General features: G+C 43.3%; 1 protein-coding gene across 3 annotated transcripts in view; it reads right to left on the reverse strand.

Moving 5' to 3' along the window:
• Positions 1-13456, reverse strand: part of LOC143961374 (uncharacterized) — an 82600-nt gene that overhangs the window by 5814 nt on the left and 63330 nt on the right. For 2 of the 3 annotated variants that reach the window (XM_077470639.1, XM_077470640.1), the window contains exons 4-8: positions 12225-12590; positions 8771-8893; positions 6119-6140; positions 4726-4772; positions 265-302 (exon numbers count right to left, since the gene is read on the reverse strand). In XM_077470639.1, the coding sequence (XP_077326765.1) occupies positions 265-302; positions 4726-4772; positions 6119-6140; positions 8771-8893; positions 12225-12590 (596 nt within the window). The remainder of the gene's footprint in view (positions 1-264; positions 303-4725; positions 4773-6118; positions 6141-8770; positions 8894-12224; positions 12591-13456) is intronic. The other variant, XM_077470641.1, reaches the window with a different exon arrangement.

Consider the following 13456-nt stretch of genomic DNA (forward strand, 5'->3'; position numbering starts at 1 on the left):
CACTAGATTATTTGTGACTGCAGAGTCATTTGTACAGCATTTTTTTATGTATTCCATAGTGTCACCTTTTTTTTTTAATAATAAATTAAAGATCCGTTCTACACTGAAAGGAACACGGTAAAATTGAGCATATAATTACATATAATTACAGGTCAAAAAATTTTCTCTCAGTGTTGTTCCGTGTTATACAAAATAAGTATCTATTGGTTAAAAACTAGGTAAAAAAATGACAGATAAAGAATGAAATAAATAAAAAGACATTACCTCCTGTTGTCTTCGAATGATTGTCGGGTTTTCATAACCTGAAGGTTAGGGAGAGAAAAGCATGAAGGCTACCATTGCCGACTTCTCATTTCCAAATGCTAGTTGCCTGTGTGTCATCCTCATCCCCTGTTATTAATACCTGAAATCACTAGACTACAGACTTCTGACTTTTCTCTAACATGCCGATCTGCCTATTCCTTCCAGGTTAGTGACTCTGGTATTGATGCCGAAGGATCGATATGACAGGTAGGGAACTAGTACTTCCAAGGGAGCTGAGCTGACCAATGGCAGTTCCCATAGTTCAGACAGCAAGCTTTACTTTAATCATTGCAACAGAATATATAGACCATTTCTAAGTAGCAGTAGACAATTATTTTTAAGAAATTCCAAAAGATGAGCGGCTATCAGGTAATACCAAAGAGTCAGTTGTGTTTGGCAACAACTTGAAGGGTCGGGTAAGATCTTTCAGATTAATTGTTTTTTATTTTATTTAGGCTAATTAGGAGTTATGCCTTGTACACACGGTTGGAAATTTCAGACGGAAAAGGTGCGATCGGATTATATTGTCGGAAAATCCGATCGTGTGTGGGCTCTATCGGACTTTTACCATCGGAAATTCCGATGGAAAAAAAATTTGAGAGCAGGATCTCAAATTTTCCAACAAAAAAAATCAGATCGTTTGTAGAGAATTCCGATCGGTCAAAGTGCCACGCTTGCTCAGATCAAATTACGAGACCAAAGCTATTGGCTACTAGCCTCAACATAGTTCTGTGGTAACGAACGAATGTCATCACGTTCCCGAACGATCGGATTTTCTGACAACTTTGTCCGACCGTGTGTATGCAACACCAGTTTAGGACAAAATCCGTCTGAAAAAATCAGACGGATATTGTGGTTGGAATGTCCGACCGTGTGTACAAGGCATAACACTATATTGTCAAAGATACTGGGACGCTTGCCTTTACACGCACATGAACTTCAATTAGTACGTAGGGTTCAATATTGAGTTGGCAGACCTTTTGCAACTATAACAGCTTCCACTCTTCTGGAAAGGAGTGTGTCTATGGGAATGTTTGACCAGGTTGAGATCAGGACTCTGTGCAGTTCCTCCACCCTATCCATGTCTTTATGGATCTTGCTTTGTGCACTGGTGCCCAGTCATGTTGGAGCAGAAAGTCCCCTGCTCCAACACTGTTCCCACAAAGTTGGGAGCATGAAATTGTCCAAAATGTCTTAGTATGCTGATGTCTTAAGAGCTCCCTTCACTGGAACTAAGGGGCCAAGCCCAACCCCTGAAAAACAACCCCACATCATAATCCCCCCTCCACCAAATGATTTGGATCATAAAGTCCATAAAGACATGGATGAGCGGGTTTGGGGTGGAGGGAATTGACTGGCCTACACAGAGTCCTGACCTCAACCCGATAGAACACCTTTGGGATGAATTAGAGTGGAGACTGCGAGCCAGGTCTACTTGTCCAACATCAGTGCCTGACCTCACACATGCACTTCTGGAAGAATGGTCAAACATTCCCATAGACACACTCCTAAACCTTGTGGATAGCCTTTCCAGAAAAGTTGAAGCTGTTATAGCTGCAAAGGGTGGGCCAACTCAATATTGAACCCTACGGACTAAGACCGGGATGCAATTAAACTTCATGTGCGTGTAAAGGCAGACTTCCAATACTTTTGACAATATAATGTATCTTAAAATGTGCAATTCAATGGATTTGTTTTGTTAGCTCCTAAAAACAGATCACGCCAACTTTTCTTCGTAGTCATCTACGTATGAAATATTACATATAAATATCTCTTTGTAGCCAGTAAGTGCTGCACTTGAGTTTGTTTTCCACCTTTCTATTATGCTGTGAATAGTTTGTGATTTGCTCTTCTGCCCAAACAGCTAGCATTTAGAGAGGAGGGACTCATTCCTCCAGCCAGTGGCGTATCCAGGGTACGGCAGATATGGCAAGTGCCGTGGGCACCATATGAAGGGGCGCTCTCTTCTTCCATCCCGAGTCCCAGAGATTAACCGGCACCATGTCCTCTCTCCCAGCACAGTGAAGAGAATGGTATTCCCTCTCCCCACACAGTGTGAGGAGTTCTGACTGAGCGCACACTGCTCCCGCACACATGCCCGTCCCTAAGTTAGCTGTGTGGGGGGGGGTGGTCCTGGGTCGGGCCGGTAGGGTGTGGTGTATGGGGGGAGAGGGGAGGAGGAGGGGCCAGTTGTTATTGTTGCCACGCTGTGAGCTGTGCTGGGTTGGCGGAGGCTGGGAGATGAGCTGAACCGGTCCCTGGACACCGATAGACTTGGGGCAGGAATGAGAGGGTCACCGGGGCAGAGAGGCTGAGGAGACACTACCGGCTAAGGGAGGGGATCTCACTATCAACTTCCTGGCTTCTACGGATTTGCTTCTCCCTCGTCTTTGGTTACCGATCGCCGCCTGTGGCTGGGGGTTGGGGCTCCGGAGGAGCAGGTAGGAGCCATGCTGGCCAGGGAGAGGGGGAGGGACATGGGGGGGACCTATAGGGAGGGACGTATAGGGAGTGAGAATGGGGCCCGGAGGGGGAGCGTGGAGACAAGCATGCAGGAGAGAAGGGGAGGGGGGAACATGGGGAATGGGAAAGGTGACTGGGGAGATATGTAGGAGGTGACTAGAGGAGAAGGGGCAGATGAGGGAAGATGAATAGAGGAGGGGGGTATAATGCAACTGAATGAGGGACGACAGGGGGGTAGGATGCAAATAAATGGGGGAGGACAGGGGGGTATAATGGCAAATAAATGGAGGAGGAGGAGGGGGGTATAATGGAAAATGAATGAAGGAGGAGGAGGAGGGGGGTATAATGGCAAATGAAAGAAGGAGGAAGAGGAGGGGGGTATAATGGCAAATGAATGGAAGAGGAGGGGAGTATTATGGGAAATGAATTGAGGAGGAGGGGGGTATAATGGAAAATGAATGGAGGAGGAGGAGGAGGGGGTTATAATGGCAAATGAATGGAGGAGGAGGGGAGGATAATGGCAAATGAATGGAGGAGGGGGGTATAATGGCAAATAAATGAAAGAGGATAGGGGGTTATAATGGCACATTGATGGAGCAGGAGGGGGTATGATGACACATGAATGGAGAAGGACAAGAGGGTACGTCACTTCCTTCCAGTGCACAGACTGTGCAGGAAGAAAGAAGACACAAGGAAGGAATAGGGAAGAAGAGAAGAGGGAGATGTTTTTTTTGTTAAATTTATCTGAAAGTTGGGTTTCAAATGTTTTGACAGGGGCGCAGTTTCAGTGCTTGCCATAGGCGCCATTTTCACTAGATACGCCTCTGCCTCCAGCTCCAGTTTTTTAAGTCCAATAGAAAAATTAGAGAAAATCAAGGCATGCTTGTGGTTTCTTCTACATCCCCATATTGGAAAGTCCAAAGGGCTTTGCATACTGTATATGATAGAATAGCCCTGTAGTAAATGTCTGTAAAATAATGATATAGGGGTTGATTTACTAAAACTGTAGAGCGCACAGTTTGGCACAGCTCTGCATAGAAACCAATCAGCTTCCAGTTTTTTTTTTGCCAAAGTCTAAAGCCCCATAAACACTATCAGATTTTGTGCAGATTTTTGTCTTCAGATTTACCAAAACCATGTAGTGCAATTCCTGCCTGATTGCATACAAATTGAAAATCCTAAGGTTTAACCTCATATTATATGGTTTTGGTAAATCTGAAGACAAAAATCTGCAGAAACTTGTTGCTATTACATTATATTATTTCATTTTATTTTTGTTTCCATAGACCAACTCAATATTTGTACTCTTGAGACGTTTACTCTATTTAAATGTAGTGATTTATCTTAACATTCATGGCATATCTTTATTATTTTAGTGTTAATTTTCTGGCTGCTCCAAATTTTCCTGAAGAAGCCCCATCTGGGCGAAACATGTTGAAAATTGCAGCTTCTCTCTTTTCTTGTATGGACAAAAGTCGGGTAATCCTGAAACGCCTTTCCACGCTATAATGGGCAAAACTGTTTTTATGAATGTATAAGTTATATCACTGTTTTGTTTAATTCGAATAAAATTATATTATTTTATCTATTTCTCTGTTAATTTTGTGATTCGATACCCTAAAAGTCCCAGGGGTTCGTGATTCCCCAGCCCCTTTCTTGGCCCCCCATTTCTTTCCTTTTATCTGCAGAAACTTGTGTAAGGGGCTTAACTGAGCAAGCTAAAGTTAGAAGCTGATTGGCTACCATGGACAGCTGCACCAGATTGTGCACTCTCATAAGTCAACCTCATAATGTCCTCATTTCACAATGTTCAGAGCAGAGATTCACAATTTATTTGTCACGATCAGGAAGCTATCAACATGCCTTATTATAAGAGATGAGAAACATGAAAGTTCAACGCAGTATGAAGAATGTATGTGTGGTGAGAGGATTCTGAAGATCGACATTCAAAACATTTACCTCCATTTTGGTCGTCTGTCATCTCCATGGTCTCAACAATTGTCTCTCTGGTGAATAAATGTAAATTGAGATAATGAGATAAATAGATAGACAGATAGACAGACAGATACAGTAGATAGATAGATAGATAGATAGATAGATAGATAGATAGATAGATAGATAGATAGATAGATAGATAGATAGATAGATAGATAGATAGATAGATAGATAGATAGATAGATAGATAGATAGATAGATAGATAGATAGATAGATAGATAGATGTACCCATGTACCCCCGTAGGGGCTGCTGGTGGATGTGGTCCGTCCCTCACCTTGCATCAGGCACACAGTTCCCAGTCACCAGGGATGCCCACTTGATTGAAAAGATAAAGAATTGGGACTTCAACTATATACACTCCTTGTATATACACTTCCTCACTTCCAGGACCAGCTAGCACTGTAGTTTAGGCCTGACACTGGCTCCACCAGGCCTTAGCAAATGCCCTTTGGAGGCAGGGATCACAGGCCCCTTTGGTGTAGCAAAAATGTTGGTAGTCCAAGTGCTAGCTGTCCACATGGCCACTTATCCCAGTACCACACCTTCAGTCCCTGCCAGCCCTCCAGATTGCAGCTGCCCCTTTCCACTGCCATGCCACCACAGCCCACTCCACTGGCTCTGCCCCCATCCCAGACTGCACTCTTCCAGTCCTCTCAGGCTTTCCTCCTGATGGTGTGAACACCCACCATCCCTGTTGGCTGCCTTTGTGGACCTCCTGGAGACTTGCCCAGCAGTGTTCTCCTGCTGTCCTCTCTTGCTCCTCCTATGCCTCCTGGTCAGAACACCTCTGGGGGTTGCAAGAGGGTCCAATCTGCACCCAAGCCCCAGGCCCCAGGTCACCCCCCCCCCAGACTGGGGAGCTCCCTCAAAGGCCCCAACAGCCTAACGCCCCATCTCCATCTTCCATCTGATCAACTCCTCCCCAGCTGAGCTGACCCCGAGTATTTGAGGGGGCCTGCCTCCTGCCAGTCCTATTTGGGGATTGGACAGGGCCCTCAGAATACTCCAGGCAGCTCCACCTCTCCTCCTTCCTTTCCAGAAACTTCTAGCATGTTCTGAAAGTAGAGAGGAGTTCTCAGTCATGCTGCCTGTGAGTCACCCAGCCCTTCCTGCAAACCCAGAATCAAAATACAGGCTTGACTGCTTGCCAACCCAGTTTACATTTTCCTACACTACAAAAAAACCTAACTGTACATTTCCTAGTACCACTAGAAGAGGGTGCTACAGATAGATCGATCAATAGATAGATAGATAGATAGATAGATAGATAGATAGATAGATAGATAGATAAATAGAATGTTGGATAGAAAATAGAGAGGTTATATTGACAAAAGAAGATAGATAGATAGACATACCCGATACTGTTCTGTTTGCTACCTATGGGAAGAAGTGAAGAAATAATTACAGTACTGTGTGCTGATACATGGACTGTCTCTTTTGTATTCTCATCCATACTTTCATTATCTATGAACCTCTATATGGATACTACACGTCCACAATGACATCACCCCAATAGGCAATAGATATATTTAATAGACATGTGCACACTGAAATATTTTTTTTCGGGATTTCATTTTCGTCCAAAAAATAAATTTACTTAGTTACTCCCAGGAAATTTGTTTTTATTAATTTAGTTTAATTAAAAAATGCATTCGTACGAAAATCCTAAATAATTAAGGTCGAACCTGTCATTGAAGGCTCATGGTGTCTGACGATTGTTCTAAGAAGATTAGAAGGAGCAGCTAACCTGTACAACGCCACAATCGTACATTTCCGGTCAAATGTTCCGCCTACAAGCTATAGTAGAATTCTAATGTTGTATGACACTAGTAATAATTATATTTATTAATTATTACTCCTAGTCAACCAACATTAGAATTCTTCTATAGCCTATGGGCGGAGCATTTGACCATAAATGTCCGCTAGCGATGACTGCTTCGTCTTCATGTTGAATCTTTTCTCTCTATGTCGAATAATCTTGGACTTAGGCACATTCAACCTTTTTTGCTATTGTCTTTATAATGTTGAATCTTTTCTCTCTATGTCGAATCTTTTCTCTCTATGTAGAATAATCTTGAACTAATAGAGCTAAGGTTAGGCACATTCGACCACAGGTTCGATGGACACAGATCGCTATTGTCAGGGTCATGTCGAATGTCCTATCTATATCAAACTGTTGCAACGAAAATGAAAATAAAGCATTTGTTTATGTCGGATCTTTGGGTTTTCAGATTCTGCATGTTCGTTATCGTTTGTTAAAAACGATAACGAAAATACCCAAAATTCAGACGAAGATGCATTTGGATGAAAACGAATGCACATGTCTAATATTTAATGTAAGTTGTTGCTCCCAAGCCTTTGCATTGTAAATAACACACCTCAAACCAGCCTTCCTTTTCTATTCCCACTTAGAAGAAGCCACCCGTTATCTGCTCTCTTACAATGCGTCCCTCAGCCTTTCTTCTTCTGGTGGGCCCTGGGTATTACAGTCTGACACTGGGTGGAGCCTCCAAGGGAAGGACAAAATAGGTTCATTACTCTTCAGTGGTGGTGCGTCCATAAAGGGTGCGGGAGCGCCCCCCCCCCCCCCCCCTGTCACTCGCTCTCTGACATTGCATGAATCTATCTATGGTCACTGCTGCCACCCCCTATTCATGTGCCCAGCCCCTTGTTGGGCACTGGGCATATGAATTACAGTGTCGGGGTTCTTTGGAAGCGCCTGAGCACCATAGGCTCTAATAGGCTTCCTGATTAGAGCCATGGGCTCTAATAGGCTTCCAAAAGGGTAAACAGCAGGCGCACTGCTGTGCGTTCATTGATTACTCATTGGTGTGATAGGGAACCAAATACATCGCTTCCCTATCACTGACCCTGCCTCTCAGCCAATCAAGTTGCTCAGGTCTGGTTACCTGTCACCTGATTGGCTGTAACAACAGGCGCCGCTATTAGACGGCTGATGGGAGGAGAGGACGGGAGAAGAAGTGCAGGAGACGCATGAAGGACCCCGCTAGTCGCCATCACCCGCTGCCCCACAAGATAGGGTAAGCGCTGGGCAGAAGGCGAGTGGGGGGGGCACACTGGCACTCTGGCAGCATTGCGCACACTGGCAGCATTGGGCACACTGGCACACTGGCAGCATTCGGCACACTGTCACACTGGCAGAATGCGGCACACTGGCAGCATTTGGTACACTGGCAGCATTGGGCACACTGGCACACTGGCAGCATTATGCACACTGGCAGAATTTGGCACACTGGCAGCATTGGGCACACTGTCAGCATTGGGTGCACTGTCACACTGGCAGAATTCCTCACACTGGCAGCATTTGGCACAGTGGCAGCATTTGATGGGCACAGTGGCAGAATTTGATGTCACAGTGGCTGCAACTGATGGCACAGTGGCTGTAATTGATGGAACAGTGGCTGCGTTTGATGGCACAGTGACTGTGTTTGATGGCAAATTGGCTGCGTTTGATGTTTTGTTTTTTTTCCAGTTTGTTTGTGCCCCCAAAAAAAAATTTTTTTTTTTAGCACCAGCCACCACTGCTCTTCCATAAAGTAAGTGTGTTTACTTTTTTATATTTAATTTGTAGATATTTATGCTCATTTACATTATTGTTCCCCAATATCAATGACTAAAGAAATGTCAAATTTTACTAGAAAAGCAATACATTACTGTGAAAAATAAATTGCTGTGCCTCAACATTTCCACAGCCGCCGTAAATAATCCTCATAATGTGTTCAACATGTGTGTTTCCTGTGAAGGTCAGCTATTGTACATCATTCTAGTAGCCATATTGTGGTATTTTCCTTATTGTTGTATTTCAGGAAAATACTGCATTGTGGTAATTAGATAGAACTGACAAGCATAGGAAACACACATATTTTGAAGCGGCTGTGTGAATGCTGAGACCTTTGTACAGTATTCTTTTTTTTATATATAAATAGCCCCCTTTCTATCATTTATAATTTGTGTTTTTATTGTTTTTACAAATACAGCAGATTTACCTCTTTTTTTCAAGAAGTAGATGGCCAAGGAAATGAAGATGACGAGGAAAACAAGGACCACACACAGTACGATTGTTGCTATTGGTGATAGTTTATGTTGAGGGATCAGTTTGGGATCTGGAACTTGAAAAACAGAAGCAGTTGATAAATGGTATCATGGCCAAATGGCAGTGACTTTGTTTGTAATTTCTGTGTAGGTTTATATAACCACCTAATGCGGTTGTCCTTATCTCCTTGAAGGGACAGGTTGTTCTAATGACCCTGGCCCTATCCCTCTATGGACACATCCTCAACTGGAAATTCTCCTTGCCTGGAACAATGATTAGTATCACTATCCAATGTAGATGTCCTCTTCTCCTTGAAGGGACATGTCTTCTTATGACTCTGAACCCTCTTCTTGCATGGACATGTGCTCAACTGTAACCTCTCCTTGACTGGAACAATGATTAGTATTACCATCCAAAGCAGTTCTCCTCTTCTCCTTGAAGAGACAGATCCCCAGATTAAATCGAGCCCTTGCCTTCTAGTTGCATGTCCTCAAATGAGACTTATACTTGCCTGGGACAATAATTAATATTAATGTCCAATGTGGTCACTCTCTTCTCTTTGAAGTTACAAGTCCTCCAATGACCCTGAGCCCACTTCTCCCGCAGACCCATCCTCAACTGGGTCTTCTTGCCTGGACCGTTGATTAGTATCACTGTCCAATGCAGTTGCCCTCTTCTCTTTGAAGGAACAGGTCCTCTAATGACCACTAGCCATCTTCTATGTACAAATCTTAAATTGTAACTTCTCCTTGCCTTGAACAATGGTTATTATCACCATCCGATACCCTTTCCTTCCAGGGACATGTCCTCAACTGGGACTTCTCCTTGCCTGGAACAAGGATTAGAATCCTGTCAAATGTGGTTGCCCTCTTCTCCTTGAAGGGATTGGTTCTCTAATGTCCATTAGCCCTCTTCTTCTACAGACACATATTCAACTGGGACTTCTTCTTGCCTTGAACAATAGTTATTATCAGTGTCCAATGCAGTTGTCCTCCTCTCCTTGAAGGAACATGTCCCCAAATTACCTTAAGACTGTTCCTTCTATGTGCATGTCCTCAACTGGAACTTCTTGCCTGAAACAATAATTTGTATCACTGTTCAATGTGATTGCCCTCTTCTCCTTGAAGAGACAGGTCCTCTAATGACCCAGAGACCGCTCCTTCTACACACACTTCCTCAACTGGACTTCTCCATGCCTGGAACAACAAATAGAATCCTGTCCAATGTGGTTGCCCTTTTCTTCTTGAAAAGTCCTCTCCTTCTATGGACACATCCTCAACTGGGACCCCTCAGTTCCTGAAACACTTATTAGCATTAAAGTGGTTGTAAACCCTTACAAACCACTTTGACCTACAGGTAAGCCTAGATTAAGGCTTACCTGTAGGTCCAAGCAATATCTCCTAAACCTATATGGTTTAGGAGATAGTTGCCCAAAAACGGGCGCCGCTGTCTACGGCGCGCAGGCGCACTGAGCGCGGCATTCTCAGCGACGGAGCTGCCGCGCGTGTCGGCTCCCGTGCGCATGTGCGGGAGTGACGTCATCGCGGCTTCGCCGAATGACAGCGGCGGAGCTGCGAGACCCCACCAACAAGATGGATGTGGCGGACTACAGGGGACAGCGGCGACTTCGCTGGCTCCTGTGTCAGGTAAGTGACACATAATGGGCTACTATGCGATGCATAGTAGTCCATTATGCTTTGCCTTTGCAGGGCATGAAAGAGGAAGTAAACTCATCAGGGTTTACTTCCTCTTTAAGGTACCTAATCTCGTCCCCCCCCCCCCTCTTTTCGTGCGGCCTGCCAGGTTGCGTGCTCGGATAAAGGGTCTGGTATGGATTTTTAGGGGGACTCCCACGTCAATTTTTTTAAAAAATTTGATGCGGGGTTCCCCTTAATATCCATACCAGACCTGAAGGGCCTGGTAATTGAATGAATGAATTATCGGCTAATACAGAGAACACTCATTGAGTGTTCTCTGTATTACGGGAGCCGACAATATAGCCGCAAGTGATTTTAAAAGACTTTTTTTCCTGCACAAATGACACTTTGTGCAGGGACAGTTCTAAGCACGGGAAACATGCGCCCCTTCACAGGCATACTATAGACACCCCCCAGGTACGAAATTTAAAGGAATATTACACTTTTATTGTTTCACTTTATTCATTATTAAAATCACTGCTCCCGAAAAAACGTCAGTTTTTAAAACTTTTTTTTGCATTGATCCATGTCCCCTGGGGCAGTACCCAGGTCCCCAAACACTTTTTAGGACAGTAACTTGCATATTAGCCTTTAAAATTAGCACTTTAGATTTCTCCCATAGACTTGTATAAGGTGTTCCAGCTTTTCGAATTTGCCGCGAACAGCCCAAATTGTTCACTGTTCGCTGAACAGGCAATGTTCGAGTCAAACATGAGTTTGACTCGAACTCAAAGCTCATCCCTATTAATGACATGATCCTCCTCCTTACATGATAGTGTTCGTGAATCGTGAGTGTCAATTGGCTGCTGGGCTTGAGTGTTGCATTATAGGAGGTCACTTAATGCCTCTTACTTGGAAAGTTCCAGTAGACCAACAGAGTAGAAGGGGGAGCAGGAACCCCCATTTAAGGTTAGAGCAATATGCCAATTAAAAATAATACATATTTCTTATTATTGTTATGATTATGATTATTCAAGGATTTCTGTTTCGTCTGGTGACAATCTTCTCCTATCTTGGCAGTGGTGAACAGTCCTTAAAGTGGTTGTAAACGCTTACATATACCCATTTAAGTAACTGGCCTTGGGTGATACACAGAGATCAAACAAATCCTCCTACATACGTTGTACCTGTTTATCTACAGTCCTCTCTTCTCTACATCTGTTCAAAGTGCTGAATTATGAAGCTTGTCTGAGAGTTCAGAAAAAAAAGAGAGCAGAGAGCTGATTAGACGGAAGGGACAACCCCCCCCCCCCCCCTCCACACAGCTCACAGGAACAGAGCTGAGGCTCTCAATCAGCTGGAGGTCCCTATCCTGTCACCATTTTGCTCTTGGTGTCAGGAAAACTTGTCAAAAGTGACTCATGCTGATAGCAGAATAAAAAAGCAGCAGATGGAAATAACACTTAGTGCTTTTATTTGAGACAACACTATAGAAGGATATGCTTTGTTCATATTTCATGTCTGAGGTTTACAACCACTTTAATGTAGCAGTAAATGGCTCTCATATAGTTGAAGGCATATATTGCTGCAAAAGCTGTTTTTTTTTTCTTTTTTTTTTATTCCAGCTTGAGTTCCAGACAGCACACTAATAATTGGTGTTGGAGAAAACAGATATCATTACTCAGATGTGCCTCTGGCAGCATAAACTCTAAATACACGTTGGTCTTGTTTAAATAACACATTTTGACATTTTTGATGGTCAGTTAATACCTTTAACTGTTAAGCGTGTCCCCGAACCTTCTTCTAAGACTGTATCTATGCGGTTTGGACTTCCTTCTCGCCCAAAGCATTGTCTAAAGATCACTCGGCAGTAGAAGGTGGTGTTATCTGGTCCATGGAAGTCTTCCAGGTGAAGATTAGATCCGTTCACCAATCTGGTCTTGCCCTTGTAATCCGGGTGTATGTAGTCCAAGTTTGGATGGTAGACGTAGCTCTCTCTAGCATCCCCAAATATCCAATAGACTTCCGTTTGTAAGATATCATTGTTCTGTTGCAGGGTGAAGCTGCAATTTATTGTAACAGGTTGATGGAATTCCACTTCCTCTGTCTGGATGATGTTTAAGTTGTTTGTTTTATCTTAATGTAGGGCACAGAAACAGTTGAATTAGATCTATTCAGTTAGATGGACCGATCAATAATTCTTTGAAGAGAACCTGTAGCCAGACCAATCATTTCAACAACAATTCTCCAATAGTATTATGTGTGAAAATATTTTATTTATATTATTTACCTATAAAGCCTCCCTTATGTAGACATCCAAAAGCCCCAAGACCGCTACTATTTGCCACCATCTTGGATGTAATGATAGGTCACAGCTTTAACCTTACTGGAGTAGCCAGGTTTTTTTTTTTTTTGCAATTTCAGAAGTACAATATAAGTAAAGGAAATATAATTTATGGAATAAACCCTTCTGTTGTGTTGGGTTGTGTTAGCTATTACACCCTTCTGTTGTGTTGTGTTACCTATTACACCCTTCTGTTGTGTTACCTATTACATCCCTCTGTTTTGTTGAGTTACCTATTACACCCTTCTGTTTGGTCGGGTTGTGTTACCTATTACACCCTTCTGTTGTGTTGGGTTGTGTTACTTATTACACCCTTCTATTGTGTTGGGTTGTGTTACATATTACACCCTTCAGTTGTGTTGTGTTACCTATTACATCCTTCTGTCCTGTTGAGTTGTGTTACCTATTATATCATTCTCTTGTGTTGTCTTACCTATTACACCCCTCTGTTATGTTGTGTTACTTATTAAACCCTTCTGTTGTGTTGTGTTACCTATTACACCTTTTGGTTGTGTTATGTTACCTACTGTATTACACCAATCTGTTGTGTTATGTTACCTATTAAACCCATCGATTTGTTGTTTTACCTATTACACCCTTCTGTTGTGTTGTGTTACCTATTAGCCCTTGTACACACGGTGGGACATTCCGACAACCA

Source organism: Lithobates pipiens, unplaced genomic scaffold, assembly GCF_037356315.1.
Source record: "Lithobates pipiens isolate NorthernLeopardFrog02 unplaced genomic scaffold, aLitPip1_a1.2 Scaffold_8, whole genome shotgun sequence".
Classification (NCBI taxonomy): Eukaryota; Metazoa; Chordata; class Amphibia; order Anura; family Ranidae; genus Lithobates; species Lithobates pipiens.